Below are 22,422 nucleotides of genomic sequence, written 5' to 3'. Positions count from 1 at the left end.
CCCCGGCACCAGATCAATCCTGAACTCCACCTGCCTCTCCGGAGGCACTCCTGGTAACTCCTCTGGAAACACGTCAGCAAACTCTCTAACCACCGGGACCTCTGAAACTGAAGTCTGATCCCTGACCCGCGTGTCCACCACACACGCTAAATAACCTGCACACCCATGCTGAATATACTGTCGAGCCCTGGCGGCCGAACAAAACCCTGATCCTACTCTGGTGCCCCCCACTTGGGGTTCGAACTACTACTCGCTGTCCCTCACAGTCGATCATGGCGCCAAACCGGCTGAGCCAATCCATCCCTACGATCACACATACTTCCCCCATGGGAATAGGAATCAAATCTAGCAGGAATGATACCCTGAAAATCTCCAGCTCGCATCCCCGGTAAACTGAAGAAGCAGAAATCCCGTGCTCGTTGGCGATCGAAACTCGCAACGGACACTCAAGCTCATCTACCGACACACTGAACTCTCTACTGAAAGTTTGAGATACAAACGACTGGCTCGCCCCCGAGTCAAATAAAACCAATGCAGGCAAAGAGTTTACTAAAAACGTACCTAAACACAGGCACCAACGATAAGCACAACATAGATAAAATGACTGAAACAGAAAATAGAAACATACCAGCAACCACATCCGGTGCTGCCTTGGCCTCCTCGGCCGTGAGCTGGAAGGCGCGCCCCTGAGCCTTCGGAGGCTCCGCCTTGACTGGCCTCCCATCCCCAATCCTCAAAGTAGCCGGTGCGGATCCCTACGCCGGCTTGGAGGCGAGCTGCGGGCAGTTGGTCTTCACGTGACCAACCTGATGACAATGATAACAAATCCTCATATCTGTTGGAGGGGCGGACTGGCGACAGTCCCTGGCATAGTGCCCCTCCTTGCCACATTTGTGGCAACCACCTCCTGCTCGACAAATCCCTGAATGACCCCTGCCACACTTTCCACAAGTGCGGCTCTGCTGACCCCCGGTCCGAGTATCAGCGGTCTTGGACCGCTTAGGTGCCGGCTGAGACTGTGTCAGAACCTGACGCTGCTCCTTCAACTGCAGCTCTATCTCCAACTCGCGCCGCCTCGCGGCTTTCTGAAGATCCAAAAGAGTCTCACAACGTTGCGTAGCAACAAACTGTCGAATATCAGTCTTGAGCATACTCAGATAACGAGTCATCTGAGACTGCTCTGAAGCAAACTCCGGGCAGAACATAGCCCTCTCCGTGAACATACGAGTGATCTCCATCACTGACTCCCCATCCTGTCTCAATATCAAAAACTCCTGAGCAAGCCGCTCCCGCTCAACACGTGGAACGTAGCGGGTGCGGAACATATCCCGGAACTGCTCCCAAGTAACAGCAGTTCGCTGATCATCCGTGTACGACCCTGTCGTCAATCTCCACCAGTCCTTTGCCCCAAGCCTCAGCAGGTTCAGGGCACACCTGACCTTCTGGTCAGCAGGACATGAACATGTGAAGAAACATCCCTCCACGTCAGATAACCACCTCATAGCCCTGATCGCATCCTGTGTACCATCAAACGTCGAGGGCTTCGTATTATCGAAGTCCCGGTACTGGAAAGCCCTGCTGGCTCCTCCTCCAACCCCTGTCGCAGTTACAGCCGAAGTGGCTGCAGCGGCAGCTGTCTCTGCTAGAGCTGCATATCGCTCATCAAAGTACTCGACCAGCGCGGTCTTAATCGACCCAAACATCTCTGGCAGCTGCGCTCGGAACGCTGCAGCAATCTCGTCGTGCATAATCTCCCGGATCCTGGCATCCAACTCCTCGGTCCCTATCTGTACCACGGGCTCAGGTGCTATCGTCACCTCTGACCCTCCGTCTCCCGATCCTGATCCTGATCCTGATCCTGATCCGGATCCAGTAGCAACACGTCTCGTCACCACCATATTGAAATACATATTCAAGTCATCAGATAAATAACATAATATCGGGAGACCAAAACCCACAAACCCTAGGGGTTGTGACTTCCTTGCTACGCGTATGGGTCCTGTGCTTTCAGTAGTACGGGCCCATACTACCTTCCACACCTACCCATATTTGTCTCAAGTATCACCCTAACACTATCATCAACATAATATGCGCTCAACCCTTACTCCTAGGGAAACACCGCCTATCCCACAACTGATCTCACAGCTCCTCACAACCCACACATCCATGAAACTTTCATCAACCCCTGCAGTGCTAGTGCAGGCTATTCGCACATAACACTGGACCCAATAGACTTTTGAATATCTGATCCTATCCGTAGACTGGATCAAACATTCTCAGGCTATAAGATCTTGATTACGCGCAGCCGTGACGCCTACACTAACGACTACAGTAATGATGTCAATTCCATATACAAGAAACCCTAGGCTAGTAGGCATCATATAATCAGGAAAGTCTATCATGTGATTCCTGAAGATCCCTAGCCTAGCACTAGCATGTTGTTCTAACATATCATAATAACTGTATGGTATTTTGGGGTTTACTTACAGGCTCCGGCTGATCGTACCCTCTGCATCCTCCATCCTTTATTTTGAAAACCATTTTAGAATTTATTCCGAAAATTTCCTTGATTTGAGACTGGGTTCACACGTGTGTTTCCCCCAATTCACTCAAACCAAGGCTCTGATACCAACTTGTAACATCCAAAAATTTTACGCCAAATTTAAACTTTTCAAGCATAAATAAAACCCAATAGTATTGTTTACAAAAATGTTTTCAATTCATTATTCAATCAGAGTGTCCCAAAAGCTAGATCATAAGGATGAGGAGCGGTACGGTCATGCCTTCGCCTTGCCATGAACTCCTGAAGTACCTGAAACAATAAACTGAAAACTGTAAGCCCGAGGGCTTAGTGAGCTACCCCCCAAAATACCATATCCGTAATAATCAATCAATCAACATGCATACTGGGCCATCGGCCTGACTGGACCGCCCTACAGGGCCTACAGTCCAACTGAATCTATACAGAGCCTTCGACATGACTGGACCGCCACGTGGGCCTACAGTCTTCCCGGACCGCTCATAGGGTGTGTTGGCCTTCAGCACAAAGCAGGACCGCCTCAACCCAAGCAACAAGCAAGTAACCATGTGCGCATAACTAACATATACTGGCATATACAACCATCAAACATATCTATCTCACTGAGCATCAAACATAGCAATCTCTTATCACTAGAGCACTGACCTAGCAGGTCACTAACACATCAATCCCTACGGATCATAAGAGCATAACATACTGTCTATCCTGATTCTGATCTAACAGATCACATCCACATGTAGCATACCATAACGATAACAACTAAAAAGGTCGGCCTTGGTGCCTTAGACCCTATTGATATAGTGAGGATAACTCACCTTGCAGATGTCGACTCGGTAGATAAACTTCAACCCTCGGATCACTGCCACAAACTCCACCACCTATAACCATAGTATAATCATACCCATAAGCCAACTAATCAATCCTGGTCAAAGTCAAAGTCATCAGTCAAGGTCAACAGTCCATGTTGACCTCGACTCGCCGAGTACCCCCAGCTACTCGCCGAGTTCCTTGAAGTACTAACCCACTCGCCGAGTCACCCGAGTGACTCGTCGAGTTCCTTTGGTTTACGATCGAGACCCTAAGGCCACTCGTCGAGCTTCCTTCTTGCAACTCGACAGTTACCCGCGCATACATAAGTTGGGGCAACCTCATCCGACTCGCCTAGTTGTTCATACACTCGTTGAGTCTACGACAATCTTCATTGGACTCGCCGAGTTGTTCTTCCAACTCGCCGAGTTCATGCCTAATTTCATATGACTCGTCGAGTCGACCATGCGACTCACCGAGTCCCTTCAGTCCTTTTTGCCATACAGACTCATTTGAGCCATGCAGCGGCTCCAAACTACAGATCCAAGCTTCTAAGGCATGCTTTTCACGTAAAGTTGCAAACTTTACGTGCATGCATAGCTACAAAGGCTCTTAATGTCAAATCCAAGCTTACAATGGGGGTTTCATACTCAAAGAGGTTTCATTCACGCCCAAACCAGAAACTTTATGACTCTAGGACTTAAGAAGGGTCTAGATCTAAAGTTACAACTTCAGATCTAGCCCATAGTCCACCTTATCAACTCAAAGATCCATAAAAGCCCCAAACTCAACCAAAGAGATCTAGAAGGGAAAAGAAGTAAAGGTGGCGACTTGATACCTCTGGAAGATGCTAACTGAGGTAGATTCTGATTCCCACACTTTCCCTTGCTCCAATTCCCTTGCCTTCCAAGTTCCTCTTCTCCAAAGATCTTCCTCCCAAGCTTAATACACACACAATAGAGCACCACACGAATTAGGGTTTCTCAAGAGCTCTCTAGAACTGCAAAGAGGCCAAATGAGGCTTATGCTTCCTTAAATAGGGTGCAAAACCCCGGGATTTAGGGTTTCCTCTGCCAGCTCCTACTCGTCGAGTCCTTTCATGGACTCGACGAGTAGGTCACTAAACACGCATACCAAACCCGTTGCTACTCGACGAGTAGGGCAACCAACTCGTCGAGTAGGCCTTGAAACCAATTAAATTCTTATTTAAACAATACTTGGGAATCGGGGCGTTACAAACAAAAGGCGAGGTTCCTTTCATTAATCCACAGTCCACTATGGATTTGGGCCCAATTTTCATAGATATTTATTTGTAGAGGCCCACTATGGATTTGGGCCCAATTTGGAAAATTGGGCCATGGATTGGGCCTTGAGTAGTTTTTGGTATTTGGGCCTTGTGGATTATTAGGTTTGGGCCTAAGTCTTGGTCAAAAAGTAGGTGAGGGGTAAATTGGTCATTTACCCTAGTAATGGATTTATGGTTATGGATTGGAAACCAATTGCTGATTGGGTGATGTTTTGACTTTGATAGTTCGGGGATCTGTCAGCCAGCAGCCATGGATTTTTCTAATTGTTTCGGCAGTGTGAGGTGAGTCTCCTCACTATGTTTAGTGGGTCGAAGGCACCAATGCCGACCCATGGTTTGTTATGCTTAGTATGCTTGTTGTCTGCGTGACTCTTGCATGTGTTATGCGTTTTATGTTTACTAGGTGGGGCCCGATAGTTATATTGTATGCTAGTATCGGGTTATGCATGTATGATTTGCATGTGGGCGGGGCCCGATGATTGTGCAGTATGCTATTATCTTTGTGATTTTCGCATTTGTTTGAATGTATATGATTATATGGTTATATTTTTAGTGGGTGGGGCCCGTTATTCGAGTGTGGGCGGGGTCCGTTATGCGAGTGTGGACGGGGCCCGTATCTCAGTCGGCGGGGCTTGTTATGTGTTGTGTGTGTATGGTATCTGGTATCTTGGGGAACTCACTAAGCTTTGTGCTTACGATTTTCAGTTTATGTTTCAGGTACTTCGGATTTCCAAATGGAAGAGCTCAGGATGATTGTAGAGCACACACCACATGTTTCCGCATTTCGTGATTTACTCTGATTTGATGATGTTTTGTTAAATCTTGACTACCTTGGTTTTATGGAAATGATATGTATCAATGATTTATTAATCTATAAACGAAAATTTTATGTCATTATTTTTGGGACGTTACAAATAAAGTGTCCTTTTGGGTTACACGCAATTGCAAAATAAAGCAGAGCTTAAAAGATATTTATTTTAGGGACTTGTTTTGTTAATTAATTAATAGTTTAATTAATTAGTTAGAAAATCATAAAGAATATGGAATATTTTAGAAAGATTTGATTCGTAGATAATTACCAAAAGCCTAGATACTTCCAAATATATTTGGTAATTATCTCTATGCTTTCAAATCATCTCCCTATATAAAAAGGGGTTAAAATCCGATTTTAGGCACATAAGAAAATAGTCTTTCACCTCCAAAGTTTGGAAACCGTAAGAAAAACCCTAGAAAAGTTGGAGCTCGTCGCCACACCATGGTCCATTGTTTGCCACGTTGTGGTTGCTGCTATATTCGTTTAATCGAGTTTTGTTCCTGATGATTCTCGACTTAGCTTTTAGATTTGTTGGTGTTTTGCGTCTTGGGTGCGATCACAAGAGAATAACTCTACGTTGGGTTCTTAAGTTCGATCAACTGGCGAGACCTAAGAAGTCAAAGAAAACACGAAGGTATGATTCGTTCTATTAAGTCCATAAAATTGCATAGATTGTTTGTGCTAGATCTGGTTGTTACGAGTTTATAGATCAGAAAATATTGTTGCTTCTGTTGTCCCGATTTGGTCTTTGATTAGGCTCGTAACCCATCATGAATATCAAAATTGTCACTCCAATCATCCAAACATGAACGATCAAGAACGATATCCAATCCAATAAAGATAATATAATTATATGAATATTGATTGATAGGTTCATTTTATTTACATCTTTTTTATAGTTTATTTTAGCATATTTCATTTCAATTTTAGTTAATAATCATGCATATTTTTCTTTTTTTGATTTTTTTTTTGTTTATATCGGGTACTTTCAAGTCTTCGTGATTAATTTCAGATTTTTAGAAGACTATCGTGAAGCGGAGATGATCTGGGATTGCAAAATTAATTGGACTTGAAGATTAGAGCAAATTAGGCTTGGTGATTATTGGAGAAGAAGTTATTTGGGCTAGTTTTGGTAGGTATATGAACCAAAATTCAAATCTAAGCAAAGTTGGACAAGAAAAGAGGAAGAGACAAGAAAGATCTTAGTGAAAAGGACCTTTCAGTGCAAGTCAAAGCTGTCAGACTACTTTTGTGCGGTCTGATATTATACTACAACTTACGCGGTCTGCATAAGCTATCATGGACATATTTGTCTTTCTACATTTGGCATCTATATGAGGAAGGTTAGTGAGATTCTTATGCATATTCTTGGATCAAACTTTGGAGCTCTTTTCATTTGAGAATTTTGTAGATTTGAAGAACACTTGAAGGCTTGAAGAACACATATTTCATCTTTCATTTTGGGTTAATGTTTGGTACATTCAAACTCATTTTTTTTCTTCTTAAGTTTAGCCATGCTATGTTAAACTAATCTTGGTGATTTTTGTATAATCCAAGGATTATTAGTTGTTTGAAGATTATTATTAACTTGTGGTGATGTTTATAAAGTATTTTCCATTTCAACATCTTTTCAATCCATATGTCTTTATTCATGAGTTTAGATGTATGTTTAATGATTAGTTGGCAAATTTCTTGATTACGTAATGGATCTTCAAATTAACAAACAACAAATGGTTTTTGTGTTTGTTTTTATTTCACACAATCATACAAGTATTTTCTCTAACGTATTAGTGAAAGCATTTTGACTCATTTTGGATTTGGTGATTTTTAAATCTTAATGCTAATTAACTTTCATTAATTACATGTATCATGGGAATTATAACTTTAACTAAAAGAATATGCTATGAGCTTCTTTAGCTATTTAGTAACTAAGAAAACTCTAGATGATTTAAGCTTTTAGATCATTATAACCATATAACCAAATTAAACCAAGTCATGAGCCTTGCACCATACTATCCAATGATAATTAACTAAATATTCATGTGATAAAAGCCAAAGTCAACCATCTTTATCTCATTGATTTAAATCAAACTCTTTTTCTTATTGGTATGTAGTTTCCAAGTTTTAGTATAAGTTAGTTTTCTTAGAACAATCAAAAGATTAAAACCCTCATTTTTATTTTTATTGTTGTTTTTCGAGCTTTTTTGCAAAGAGATTTTATCCATGGATTCGATCCCTTTGTCATTATACACTATCTAGTGTGCAATTTCCATGGTTTATTTGTTGGTTTATTTGTTGGTCTCGACAACCACCACTAATCTTTCAAAAGAATGAGTAATCATTAAAATAAAAATATATCTTTATTGGTATCTATTTGTAAAATATATATATATATATATATATATATATATATATATATATATATATATATATATAATGTTAGAAAAAAAAAAACAAATAAAGAATGTTTATTAAGGAATATGAACCCAACAAGAAATACAAACTTTGCAGCATAGCAAAGTTTGTTTGGAACATAATGAGTTCAAGATCTTATTCAATAAATTATAAAATGTTGTTTGTCCATGACTTATCCAAGACTTAAAACAGCATTATTGTAGGAGAAATTGCGTGCATAGTAAAATGCTAATGGTCTACCAGTAATATTCCAAATTATCCCAAAAAAATTACACATTCCATATATAATCATTAAATTTCATTCGGTCCGACCATTCAGTACTAATTGTTGCAGAATTAACGAATAGAGGTTAGACCATTTACTGTCTCATTCAGTGCAAAATAGAAACACTATCTGTTTATAGTTATAACACTCTCTCCAAACAAAGTAACATCATCATTTATCCAAATACCATGTTATCTATTATACAACATGAACATGTAATGAAGAAAAGAAGAAACAGGGCTTTAAACTACTTGACATTTAACTCATCGAGTTATATTACAAATAAAAGCTTTGGTACTGCTGAATATCCATAGGAACACGACATAAAGTTTACATACAGTAAGCTACAAGAAGCAAAAAAGAAAAGAAGTAAAACTATATATATAGTTAACAGTTTCTGGAAGATGATATCAATGATGATACATTGAAGAAACATGAGATAATTAAACTGCTCCTAAATAATGGATTATAAATGATTTATGGCCTATGGTTACAACTTATAAAGGAGGATAGAAATAGGATGACAAAGAAAATCCAAGGAATAACAAACCTCCAACTGTTGCAACCGTGCGTTGTGAGATTTTGGAGGCCAGCATGCTTCCACCAATCACTGCAACCGATGTACAGACCGTGTGCCCTATTATGGCCCCCACTGCAACCCCTACTGCATTTTTATGTGTTGCTAGCTGCACAAAAAAAAAAAAAAAAAAAAAAACAATTAATCCACAACAACCGAATATTATGCCTATGGATGTTGTTTCTTTTTTTCATACATATATATACAAAGAGAAGAATGGAAAATGTTACAGCTATTGTGGCTATTTGGCTCCGATCACCCCATTCCGCTAAAAATGTCAAAATAAATGACTGCAAGTGTAACCACAAAAAAAAAAAAAAAAAAAAAAAAAAATCAGTCCAAATAAGAAGTAAACATATCTAGTACACTAAAAGTAAACATACATACATACATACATACATACCTCTAAGAATATAGGAGTACAGAACCTAGAAAAGAATCGGCGGACACTTGTTTTCCCTTGTCCAGACTCCAGTTTCTCCTCCACCTTTTTTCAAATTTTAGAAGCATTAAAATAGGTTTCATTATGATATTAGTGAATTAAGGATGCATACAAAATCCTTATTTGGTATTATTCATTAACCCCAAACTTCTATGTTGGATAACTACTTTATGTTGTTTTGAGCAAAAAAAAATTACTTCTTCCATCTCCTTCTTCTGGGATGCTTTTGAATTTGATCTCCAAGCAATATAAAGCAACCGCAACCCAAAAAAGGCATAAAGAACTGCATCATAAGAATAAATAAATAAAAAATTAGATTTATGTCTGAAAAAAGTGTTGTATACATAAAGTCTGTTTCTTTTCCATACTAAATAAACTGTCTGAATGCGACTAAATGATGATTTTACCCTTTAACTACCAACAAAATTAATTCACAACGTTCATCACTTTTACCCATTAAGTCATTCTATCCAGATTAAGTAAAAAAGAAACAGCCATGCACGGTTTGACAAAACTAAATGCTTAATCCATAAAGCTAATCAAGTCTAAAAGAAACATCACCTAAGTGTTAACTAAACTAAAAGTTGTTAAAAATATTATTGTTTATCAAATACAGATAACAGATAATCAAATATGTAAACAAAAACACAGCAGATTTGAGGCATGCCTGTGGCAGCACTGTTTGTATGCTTCCTGGATATCAGGTTTGGAACAATCCTACCAAGCCCCGTTGAAAGTATCTATATAATAAATAAATACAAAAACAGAATCTCAGTGCATTTTGGTTTTTTTTTTTTAAAAAAAACATTAGTAAGAAGAATACTGAAAGAAAAAAGACAGCATACCGTCATCACAAATAGAGCACTGAGTGCACCAGAGAGGACAATTGACTTTGGATGACGCATTGCCATGAGAGCTGCTATTATAAAAGTCTCGTCTCCAATCTACAACATAAAATGGGACATTGGTTTTGTATCCTAAAAACAAATCTTTTTAAAACTTAAGCAACTAATTACTCACTCAACATAAACCACAAAACTAATACAGGTATATGGAATTGGGAAAGAAAAAAAAAGATGGAGGAAAGAGCACAAACCTCACTGACAAGGATCATTGACAAACTAGCAAAAAATGCATCAAAAACACCAAGACCAGAATCCAAATTTAGTACACCCACAGCCTTTGGATCAATCTTGTCACCACCTATCACATTGTTTTTTAGTCTGTCCACAACCACCTGTACAACAGAAATATATGTGTATATTTTATTAAGGGGTATTTTAGCACTTGAGTACAATCTATCCAAATTGAGTACAGCCTTTATTTCCCCTGTGTTTTATGCTATCGAATATAATACAACTCAGATGTCATCTTCATAGATTTCTCCTTAATTGTGGTCCATATGATATGTTTTCTCAACTTTGTGTTAATGAGGGATATTTCAGCATTTGATCTTTCGTCAAAGACTCTATGTGTCAAATCAAAGTTGCACCTTTTTATAGGGAAGGATGAAATGAATCATGAACAAGTTAACAGAGTGATTGCTCATACAAGTAGAAAACAAGTGGAAAACTAATGACAGTGAAGAAGTAGAAGATGTAATTCAGCTTAAATCCATTCATTTGTTTACTCTTTATATGTAATTTCGTTAACAAAACTAAACTCCAAAAATTACTTGTGTTTTTTGGGGTAATTATATTTCTACAAAAACTATAATGAACTTTAGCTTCTCTTCACATGATTAAACGATCTAAAGGATAACCTAAAACCTCAACTAGCACAAAACCCATAGACAAAAACCCAAATTATCCGCACTTCCACTACATTTCCCAATTTCCAAATAACAAATAGAATAGAAGAAAAGAAAACGAAAGAGAGAGTACTAACTTTACTACGCCGGCCCAGATCTATAGTTGATCCAGTTGCCTCTCCGTTATCATTGTCAACAAAAAGGTCCTGATGAAGTCCAAACCATAGTCAGATCAACGCTTGAACACAAAGTACCAAAAAAAACACATTTGAAGAAAGCATATGCTCCAAACTCACAATAGCAATACCTTAGCTGAAACGCGAGATGCAGCAAGGAAAACGAAGAGGCAGAGGAGGAACAGAGCGAAAGATGTACGCCTATTCATGATTTTCCCGATATGACGATCGGACTGGCGAAGATGTATGAAGTATCAGAGATCGTGTAAAGAAAGCAGCAGGGGAGGGAAGAGATAATCGTTGTTGTTCTTCGATTGCTGCTGCATGTCTAGCAATTTTCTTCACGGGATCATAGATAGTATCATCCTTTCCATGGAAAAGAGAAAAAATGTGTGCGCGCGCGTGGGCCGCCGAGAAGTTCAATTGCGAGACACCGAGGAGAGGGAAGCTTTCGTCACTCGCTTTGACAGCTTTAAAAGATATATCATAAATTGTCCCTCAACTATCAATCGTCTTGCATATTGGTCCTTACTCCAAAATACTTAAAACTTTTTTGGGTTGCATTAAAGTGACTATCCCTCAACTAATCAATTATCATCTTGCATATTACTCAAACCGACAAGATCATTAATGTCATCTATGATTTTTTTTTTATTTATGGAATGAAAAATTTAATCACTTCTAAACTACTCCAAATTGCATCTTATGTTCTAGATGAGACTTTAACCATCGATCTCAAGGAGGAATGACAACACCTGATAATGATATCATTGAGTTAAAAGTTTTTTGGTGTCATCTATGATATATGGATTCAAATGTTGGTAGAATATGAAGATCACAAAACCACCATCAAGATGGCCTAATTGTGATTATGAAACATTCCAAAATAGAGTTGGCTTGGATTTGACTCTCACAAACATCAATCTTAGATTAGCAGGTTGCTTAAAAAAAAAGCAAAAAAAAAGATGAAAGTAACGAAAATTAGAATATTGTGGTGCACATGGAATACGACATTGCTAAATGTATCGGGTACTTAGAAGCTAGTATGAGTGGAGAACTAAGTGGTTAATAAAGAAACATCAAAATATGAGAAAAATCACATTCAAAAGAAAACCTTTGTATTATTGGTGGTTGTCGAGGCCAACAAAATTAATAACCCTAATTATTACACACTAAAATAGTGTATAGTGGTAAAGGGATCGAATCCACGGGGATTGGTTCAATTTAATAACTCTATGAAAAATCTCTTTGTAAAAATACTTGGAAAATGACAATAAATTAAAACTGGGGGTTTTGGTGTTTTGAAATACTTGAAACAAACTAGAATTAACTAAGATTTAAATAGACAATTTCAACAAAAATAAGAGTTTGATGTAAAATCAATAAGAGAAGGATGGTTGACTTAAGGTTCCTCACTTTGACTTTTGATGAACATATCATTAGAATCAAATGGTGCAATACTTGTTTTAAACCCTTAATTTGGCTATAGTAATCCAAGGAGCTTGAGATTACCTAGACTTTTCTTAATTGTTGAAATGGTTAGAGAAGCTCATAACAATTTCCTTAGTTAAAGTCACTAATTCCATTAAGCATGTAATTAGTGAAAGTCAACTAGCATTAAGAACCAAAAAAGTCACCAAATCCAAGAGGGGTCAAATGCTTTCACCACCATGTTGGAGAAAATGTTTTTATGATTGTGTGAAGTAAAACTAACACAAGAATCACTTGATGCTTGCTAATTTGAAGATCATTTACTTAATCAAGAAATTAGCCAACTAATCACCACAAACACATTTAAACTCATGAATAAAAACATGCAAGTAATGATAAGATGTTAAAACACAAAATATTTCATAAAGATTCAAACACAAATTCATGGATTCTTCAATATTCAACAAAAGTTCAAAGGATTCAACAAAAGTCAACCAAGATTAGTTTAGCCAAGCATGACTAAACTCAAGGAAACAAAGTTAGTTAAGATTGTACCAAACATTTAGCAAGAATTAAGAGATGAAATGGTGAAGTTCTTGAGGGTTCTTGGCCTTCAAAAAATGCTCCAAACTCCAGAGAGAAAGTATCAAAATCGGACCTCCAAGATTATGCTAAAGAGGCACACCAACCTTCCCAATATAGAGCTCTAAGTAAAATCCCGAAATTACCCTTGTCAGGAATCCACGCGGGCCGCGGGGAATCTTACGCGGGCCGCGTGACTTCGACGGAAATTTTTGGGCTTCTTCAAGTCTTGGGCCCCCACAGCTAATCCATTGGCCCAGTTCGAATCCAATCTGCTTCTAGCCCATTTCTCTTCAATATTTCTTCAATTTGAGCCCAATTTGACTTTTTCAAATCCTCCAAAGCTCTTGTAATCGCCCGATCATCAGCCTCCGCACACTCGAAAATTCTCCCGCGCCTTGCAAATTTAAAGTTCAAATCTTCCAAGCCTTCAAGCAATTGACAAGCCCACTCCATGAATCACCTCCATAGCCATCAAACATGAAATCCCCATTTCCCTTCAAGCCCAATTGCTTTCCAAAAGATCCCGCTCCGCTAGTCTCCTTAAAATCTGTAATTAAGCTCACAAAACTCGAAAGAACCCGAAAGTGGTCATAAAATAACAAAAAGGAAAATATGCATGGAAATTATCTAAATTGCGAATGAAATATGCTAAAATAAACTATAAAAAGAAGTAAATAAAATGAAGCTATCAATTATCATTATCAAACCTCCCAACTGAGAACTTTTTTTTATCCCTGAGTGAAAATGGCGGAAAGTCTATTATAATTTGTCTTGTTTATCTATTTCACCACTACTTTTATTTTTTAGGCATAAAAGACGTCATGGATTCTATTTTTTTTATTTCGTGTCACATTAAGTAACTGATGAGTTAGCATTATTTAATAACATGGTGCTTAGGTGGCAAGATGGCAAGGGAAATTATGTTGGTTGGTTGACTCATTACTAGCTCAATGGGATAATATGTTAGTTGTCGTTATAAAAAGGGAAAATAGTGAGGGTTTAGTGACAGAATAATATGGTGAGTCAACAATAGACTAGCATTTGAAGTACTCCTATTAATAACTCCTTGGTTTCCATTGCTAAATTTGTAAAAATCGTCCCATTATTGTTCCATAACTAATCTGTCATTGGTTATATTATTAAAGACAAATGGTCATGTCGCTAAACCCTTCGTTAATGTATATTTCCTAATATTGAACATTTATGAGAGAAATAGGTGTTCTTGACCTCAAAATGGTTTCAATCGGTTCAGATTCTGATGCAGGAGCATCCGATCACAGCCTCCTATTGGCTGACTTTTTTATGTTTTAGTCAATTATTTAGTTGATTTGTTTCCTATTTGAATTATGTTAAAATAATAATAGATTTAGTGGAAGATAATATTTGTTTACAGAATATATCTTTAATCTAAATCTTAGGGGTATTTTTTAGGAAAGTTGAGTTGTCTTTTTTTCCAGGGTTATAAGTATTTTCCCAGTAGCACGTTCAGAGGGGTATTTTTTTGATGATTGATAATATAACATAGAGACTTTCATTGTTCTCGTTTTCTTCTACTTTGTGATTTTCTGGCCATTTGATTTTGCTAGTTTTTGGCATCATTTGGTATCAGAGTGCCTGGTTATCTCTCAAATGGTCGAACGTGGTAGACGTGATCCTCCTCCTCGTAGATACGCCGACAGAGGCAACGAAGGAGAACAACCAGATCCACGAGATGTTGAGATCGAAAGGCTACAACAACGAGTTCGGGAATTGGAGATACAACAGGAGGCTCAAAACCAAGATTCTCAATAAGAACACAACCTTCAAGATAACGAAGAGAGGGACGTGAATCCGTTCGGTGGGGGTTTCCACGGAAGGAACGCATTTGAAACTTATCAACGGAATACCCAGAGGCAACACTATGATGACCCTTTTACGAAGCTTGGGAATGAAGATAGAGATCTGTAACACCTGGTTTAAGTTGGAAAGGATTTATGCATGGACTCGGCGAGTTGGGAGGTCACCTCGTCGAGTAGGGTCGTGAGATCATGAAACGCGGAACGGGACCGACTCGGCGAGTCGACGTCCGACTCGGTGAGTCCGAGCTGTTTAGAGAAAACCCTAAATTTTGGGTTTGCCCCCTATATAAACGTCATTATCCACCCCAGTAGCCTCCCTTAGCACCTTTGAAGAGCGTTTACGGCCGCACACCCTCTTGTGAGTGAAGTAAGATCAATTGGGAGCTTATCCTTGAGATTTTGGGGAGGATTTCAAGCTTGAAGAAGGAGTATCAAGGGAAAACACACTAGATCTAGCATCTAGTTCGTGTTGGGCATTGATTTGAGGTAGAATCTGTTACCTTAAGCATAAATTCTAATTGAGAGTTGTGGCTAACTTTGAGGAAATGGAAGCAAGCTTAGATCTGGACCTATCACAAGGATATGGTTCCAGATCTGGACCTTCTTAGGCCCTAAATATCATAAAGTTGCATCTTTTATTGATCTCATTCCCTCTCCATGCATAAGAACCTTGTTTAAAGGTTAGTTTTGGTGTTATGTCCATGTGAGGCTATGCATGCACGTAAAGTTTGCAACTTTACGTGATATCTTCACTAGGAGAATATGGATCTGAAGTTTGAAACCTTAAAATCCCACTGGAAAGAACCGATTACGTGAGAACTCGTCAAGTCCCTCTGGTGACTCGGCGAGTCGAGAAGGTTTACGGCCAAGGGTTCGCGGTCAGGGGTGTACGGTTAGTGGTTTACGGCCTAAAACACCAAGGAACTCGACGAGTCCCTCGGGTGACTCGGCGAGTCGACGAGTTAAGCAAAGAACCCAATGAGTGAGTGATTGTACTCGGCGAGTCAAGGTCAATATGGACTGTTGACCTTGACTATAGACTTTGACTTTGATCAGGGTTGACCCTGGGGGTATTTATGGGATTATGCTGAGTTATTTACTCATTGATTATAGACAGTTTGGGGAGGAGCAGCGTGGGATATATCTGGCTACAGTTTGCCGGTTCAGCCTGTGAGAGGTGGGTCTTCTCACCATACCAATGGGTCTAAGGCCGGCCCATTTTGCGATAGTTGGTTTAATCATTATGTAGAGGTGTGGTATGTAATTGTGCATGATATGTGGTAGAGATAGCATTTGTGGCTAACGGTAGAGATAGCAGTATGGCTAATGGTAGAGATGGCCTTATGGCTAATGGTAGAGACAGCCTTTATGGCTGATGGTAGAGATAGCCTTTGTGGCTAACGGTAGAGATAGTTTCATGGCTGATTGACATGTGATATGTGGTAGAGATAGCTTTATAGCTAATATGATATGTGGTTTGTGTGGAGTATGCTCTGGGGGACTCACTAAGCTTTCAGCTTACCGTTTTGTGGGTTTGTTTCAGGTACATCGGAGTCCAAGGGTAAAGGCAAGGCGTGATGATGCGGCGTGCACTCTATCTCTCTTTTCCGATCTGGTTTGGGGGACACTCTGATGTTTTGAAAATAATGATGTTGTAATGTTGATGGTTTTGAAAACGATTATTGGAATCTTATGTTTTATGAAAATGGTTGATTAATTAAAAATGAAAATTTTCTTTGTAAAATTTGGGTCATTACAAGATCCCTGAGTTTAATGGGAAAGCACATCTTAACGACTTCATAGATTGGTTAAGCACCGTAGAACGGGTCTTTGATTTAAAGGATATTCTCGACGCATTGAAAGTAAAACTTGTAGCCATTAAGCTAAGGAAGTCTGCTTCACTTTGGTGGGAACACGTGAATAGACAACACCAACAGGAGAAGAAATCAAAAATTGAAACATTGTCGAAGATGAAGAAGCTATTATAGGGAAAGTTTCTCCCGGTATATCATCGTCAAGAAGCCTTCTTAGATTATCATAGTTTAGCCCAGAAAGCGTCTTTTGTTGAAGATTTCATCGCTGAGTTCGATCGACTCAGGATGCGATGTTCTGTTGAGGAAGAAGAGGAACAAATTATTGCACGTTTTTTGGGAGCCCTTAAACCTGATATTGATGATATTGTGCACCTTTAACAATATTGGACGTATGATGACGTATGTCGTTTGGCCTTAAAGGTTGAAAAACAGTTAAGGAACAGAGGAAAACTTGGAGCTAGCAGGTTTGTGTCGTCCTCCCGTTCACCACCGACACAACAAAGCAAGGCAACCAGCTCTAAAATTGACACCACAACAAGTATTGCATCTAATCCACCTGCTACACGTGTTCTTCGATGCTTCAAATGTCAAGGTGTGGGTCATATGGCGAGGGAATGTCCAAACAAACAATTGGTCACTTTGGTGGGGGAACCAGACCCTGTTTATGATACCGAAGGGAAGGATGAAAGTGATGGGGAGGAGATCGAGGTGGTGTATGCTGATCAGGGCAATGCTTTAGTTACTCAACGTGTCCTAAACATTGATGTAGAGAAAACAGTAGATGATCGTTCTTGGTTGCACGACAACATTTTTCGCACCAAATGTACATCAAAAGGCAAGGTTTGTAGTGTCATAATTGATGGGGGCAACTGTGACAACATGATGGCAACAACAATGGTGTAAAAGTTAGGGCTCAAGGTGGAAAATCATCCAGAACCATACCAACTAACGTGGCTCAAGAAGGGGAATGTTGTGAAGGTAAATAAACGTTGTTTAGTTCAGTTCTCGATTGGAAAAAAATATGAAGATGAATTCTGGTGCGAGGTTATAACCATGGATGCGTGCCATGTGTTATTAGGAAGACCTTGGCAGTATGACCGAAAGACCAAACACGATGGTTTTTTGAACACGTATAGTTTCAAGAAGGATAGAGTTAATATAGTGTTGGCACCCTTAGACACCAGGGATAGTAGTACTGGTGACAACTTGTTTCTCTCCAAAACAGAATTCATTGGGTTAACCAAACTCATCCCTCAACCTACCATTTATGCTTTAGTTGTGACAACTTGTTCCAGATCTGATCCAACAATTACTCGATGAATTTAGGGACGTCTTCCCTGAGGATATTCCACCTGGTCTACCTCTTATAAGGGAGATACAACACTGCATTGATTTCTTACCCGGTTCCACTATTCCAAACAAGCCCGCCTACCGTATGAACCCAAAAGAGTTTGAGGAGTTACACCGACAAGTCAGCGAGCTACTCGACAAGGGACTAATACGAGAGAGTATGAGTTTGTGTGTCGTACCAGCCTTGCTAGTTCCAAAAGAGGGGGGTACCTTTCGCATGTGTATTGATAGTATAGCCGTGAATAAAATCACGATTAAATATCGATTCCCAATTCCGCGTTTTAATGATTTAATCGATCAGTTGCACGGGTCGACGATTTTCTCCAAGATTGATTTACAGAGCGGGTACCATCAGATTCGTATGCGACCTGGGGACGAGTGGAAAACTGCCTTTAAGACACGTGACGAACTATACGAGTAGTTGGTGATGCCCTTTGGGTTGTCAAATGCACCAAGCACTTTTATGCGGCTGATGAACCATGTTTTTAAACCTTTCATAGGTCAATTTTTTGTTGTTTACTTCGATAACATTTTAGTTTACAGTCAAAGTGTCGAGCAACATGTGTCACATCTTCGACAAGTGTTTGCAGTCTTGCGGGAGCAGAAATTATACGCCAACGGGAAGAAGTGCCATTTCCTAACTAATGAAGTTATCTTTCTTGGCTACTTAGTTTCAGGTGATGGGATTTGGATGGATAATTCCAAGGTTGAAGCTATTACGAGCTGGCCTACACCCACTACGATCCATGATATCCGTAGCTTCCATGGGCTGGCCTCCTTCTACCAGTGTTTCATTCAAAATTTTAGTACCATTATTTCCCATATGACGGAATGTATGAAGGGCGGGAAGTTTTCTTGGACTAAAGAGGCTGGAAATGCATTTGAAGAATTAAAACAGAAGGTTACACAAGCTCCTGTTTTCAACAGAGTTTGGAGTTTTCAAGAGAGTTTATAGTGGTTTTTGGAAGAAGAAGAAGGTGGTGTGAAGACCTTGGAGTGGAGTGCATTGTAAATTTTGGATTTCTAGCTTGTTGGCAACCTCAAAAAGGTATAAAGCTTGCAACTTTATCTTTCAATCATGTAGATCTAGATATGGGTGTTTTAGTGATGCTTTTTGGTCCCAAAATGTCAAATATTGAGCATGACATGTTCTTGACGATTAAGTTGTCCTTTCAGACCCTAGGAGGGGTCCTAAGTCATAAAAATGAAGTCTCAATGGTTAGTTTTGCTCCATGCATCTTTTAGAAGGTCTTAATGGAATAAGACCTTGTGTTAAGCACTTATTGGACATGCTAGGTCATAAAGTTGGAGACTTTATGACTCCTAGGAGGATTTTATCCATGGATCTGAATTATGGATGTAAGAGCTTAAGCCATTAAGCTCTTAATGGAGTTTGGGACTTGCGAGGGTACGCCCCGCTTACTCGGAGTACGCCCCGCGTATGAGGTCACCTACCTCGATGGTGGTCAACATGTGAAGCTGCGTACGCCCAGCATACCTCCGGAGTATGCCCCGCGTACGTGCCCTGGGTGGACTCGGTCGAGTTGACTCGGTTGGGTTGGCTCGGCTAGGTTGACTCAGTTGACCTAGTTGGTTTGACCAGTTGACTTTGACCAAGTTTGTGCTTAAGGGTATTTTGGGTATTTTGGGGATTCTAATTGAGATTGGTCATTTGGTTGGAATAGGAGGTGGTTGGAGCTGAGATTCGGAAGGACCATTTCTGATGCCCTCACACACATATGCTAAGCGTACACAGATACACGCCCAGCGTACGGAAGGACCATTTCTGACAAAATTGAAATACTTGAGGGTGAATAATGGAATACCTGAATTGGAGTGTTACACTTAAGGTACTTAAATTATTGAATTCTTACATTTTAGAGGAGGGTCACGACGTGAGCCATAGTGGTCACGACGTGAGTGACCGTTGACCATTTGACCCGCATTCTTGAATCTCACGAAGTGAGCATGAGGCCTTATGACGTGAGCAAGGCCTGATGACCCAAAACCCTAATTTTCGAATATTTAATGGAATGAGAGAGTTAGGGTTGCCCATCCTCAGCCTCTCTCACTCTCTAGCCTCCTGAAAACCCTAGATTCGCCTTGAGACCTTTGGCCATTGTTGGTGACCTTGAAGAGCTTATTTGGTGGTTTTTGGTCCATTGAAGTGTAAGAGGACTCTTGTGGTGCTTCATTTTGGCAATCTAGCTTCTACCTCTTGGTCTTGCTGAGCTTTTGCACCTCTGCAAGTCATAAAGCTCTTACCTTTTTGCCTCTTGCATGCTAGATCTAGGTCTTAGAGCTTTTTATTTGCATGGTTGGGTTGTGTAACATCCATGGGATCCATAAAGTTGGCAACTTTATGGATCATTGAGACATCTTCTGTATATGAGGCCTTGGATCTGAGTTTTGGTGTTGGTTTTAGACTCCAAGCATGAGTCTTGATCTTGTTACCTTTCTTTTGACCTAGTTAGTATGTAACTCATGCATTGGACATGTATAACTGAAAAGCTACGATTTTTATAGTCCTTAGGGTCGATGAAGGTCCTCTGGAAGGTCCCAAAGAATTTCTTAAGGGACTAAGAGCTTAATGCTCAAAGTTAGTCAGAACAGGTCTCACGACGTGAGAAATAGGAATCTCATGACGTGAGAAATGAGGTTGTCCCGATCTGAGGAATCTGGTTGGATGAGTTGTGACTTAGCCGACTCGCTGAGTGGGGATGGGATGAGTCTATTCTCACGATGTGACCAGAGAACAGGTCACGACGTGAGGGTGAGCTGATGGGAATGTTGACCATTGACCTTAGGCGTTGACTTTTGATCAGAGTTGACTTTTGGTCAACTCTTGGTTTTGAAGGGTAGACTAAAGTTTTGCCTTGTATGATTATCTAGGTGTGGAGTAGCACCGGTGTAGTTGACCGTAAGAGCAGCAGTAGTTGATTATTGATCGAGAGGTGAGTTTCCTTCACTATACTCGTGGGTCGAAGGCACCAATTCCAGCCTACTGAGTTATGTTTAGAGGTTAATTGTTGTCTTTGTGATAATTTCCTGTTATGCTTGTATATGCTTGTTGTCTCTATGACTCTTACTGTTATGATTATATGCTAGATGTAGGGATGAAATAGACCCGATACCAGTTGAAAGATATCGAATGGGGTGAAATAGACCTAGTACCAGTTGAAAGATACCGAAGGGGTGAAATAGACCCAATATCGGTTGAAAGATACCGAAGGGGGTGAAATAGATCCAATACCGGTTGAAAGATACCGAAAGGGGTGAAATAGACCCAATACCGGTTGAAAGATATCGAAAGGGGTGAAATAGACCCAATATATTTTTGACTATTATGCATGTATGGTATGGGGTAATTTGGGGGAGATCACTAAGCTTTGTGCTTACGGTTTTCAGTTTATTTTCCACGTACTTCCAGCGCAAAAGGGAAGAGACCGGCTTGATTGCACCGCATCCGCCCATGTTTTCCGCATTATGTGATTTTGGGATTTGTACTTTGATATTATTCACTATGATACACTTTCGGTTGTTTTGATACGATTATTGGATTTTTAAAACGAATTAAAAGTAACAAATTATCCTGGAATTTTTGGGATGTTATAGGCATTACATGATCTGTGGATCTGGCATGCCATTTTTGGTTCCCCCGGTTCGATTAACGACATCAACATTCTTAACCGTTCACTTATATTTAACAACATATATGACAGATCTACACTAGATTCTTCTTTTCAAGTGCATGAAACGCCATATAAGGATGATTATTATCTTGTTGATGAGATCTATCCTGAGTATTTTGTGTTTGTTAAATCATTTTCATGTCCAAATGATTCTAGACGGAAAAAAAAAATCAAGAGGGCTCAAGAGAAAGCTAGGAAGGATGTCGAGCGAGCCTTTGGAGCTCTTAAGAAACATTGGTATATACTCAAAAAACCAACATTTTTTCGGACAAGGGAAAACTTCAAGAAGTCATGTATGCATGTATCATATTGCATAATATGATTATTGAAGATGAAGGAAGAGCGATATGTGCGTATGACGAGTATGAAACCATCCCCGAGACACAACCAAAAGAGATTAGTGGCGATGAGTACATGGATACGAGAGCGGAGATACATAGCACTGAAACATTTCACAATCTTTGCATGGACTTGGTGGAACACATTAACGGGATTCAAAACATTGATCTCAATTTAGATCCTCCAGATCACTCGAAAGACGAGTTCTCAGGTGAAGACTTCATGTAGTATGTTTTAGTTATTTTAGTTGTGAACTTTTTTTTTTAAAAAAATGTGTTTTTC

General features: G+C 39.6%; 1 protein-coding gene across 2 annotated transcripts; it reads right to left on the bottom strand.

The window, feature by feature from the left end:
• Window positions 1–8,217: 8,217 nt before the first annotated feature.
• Window positions 8,218–11,548, bottom strand: LOC145128541 (GDT1-like protein 3). 2 transcript variants are annotated; one of them, XM_079063342.1, is made up of 9 exons: window positions 11,223–11,547; window positions 11,053–11,121; window positions 10,262–10,402; window positions 10,011–10,109; window positions 9,833–9,905; window positions 9,363–9,448; window positions 9,127–9,210; window positions 8,954–9,013; window positions 8,218–8,832 (listed from the first exon to the last, which is right to left on the bottom strand). In XM_079063342.1, exons 1-9 carry the CDS (start codon window positions 11,298–11,300, stop codon window positions 8,644–8,646), a joined length of 879 nt encoding a protein of 292 aa, XP_078919468.1. In that variant the 5' UTR covers window positions 11,301–11,547; the 3' UTR covers window positions 8,218–8,643. The 2 variants fall into 2 exon arrangements, with proteins under 2 accessions (XP_078919468.1, XP_078919469.1); XM_079063343.1 differs by having other exon boundaries at window positions 8,682–8,832; window positions 8,920–9,013; window positions 11,223–11,548.
• Window positions 11,549–22,422: the final 10,874 nt, after the last annotated feature.

The sequence above is a fragment of the Lactuca virosa genome, chromosome 8 (assembly GCF_052849685.1).
Source record: "Lactuca virosa cultivar CGN04683 chromosome 8, Lactuca_virosa_CGN04683_v6, whole genome shotgun sequence".
NCBI classification, from domain to species: domain Eukaryota; kingdom Viridiplantae; phylum Streptophyta; class Magnoliopsida; order Asterales; family Asteraceae; genus Lactuca; species Lactuca virosa.
The sequence above is the reverse complement of the archived record's forward strand: the minus strand, read 5'-3'. Positions and strand labels throughout refer to the sequence as shown.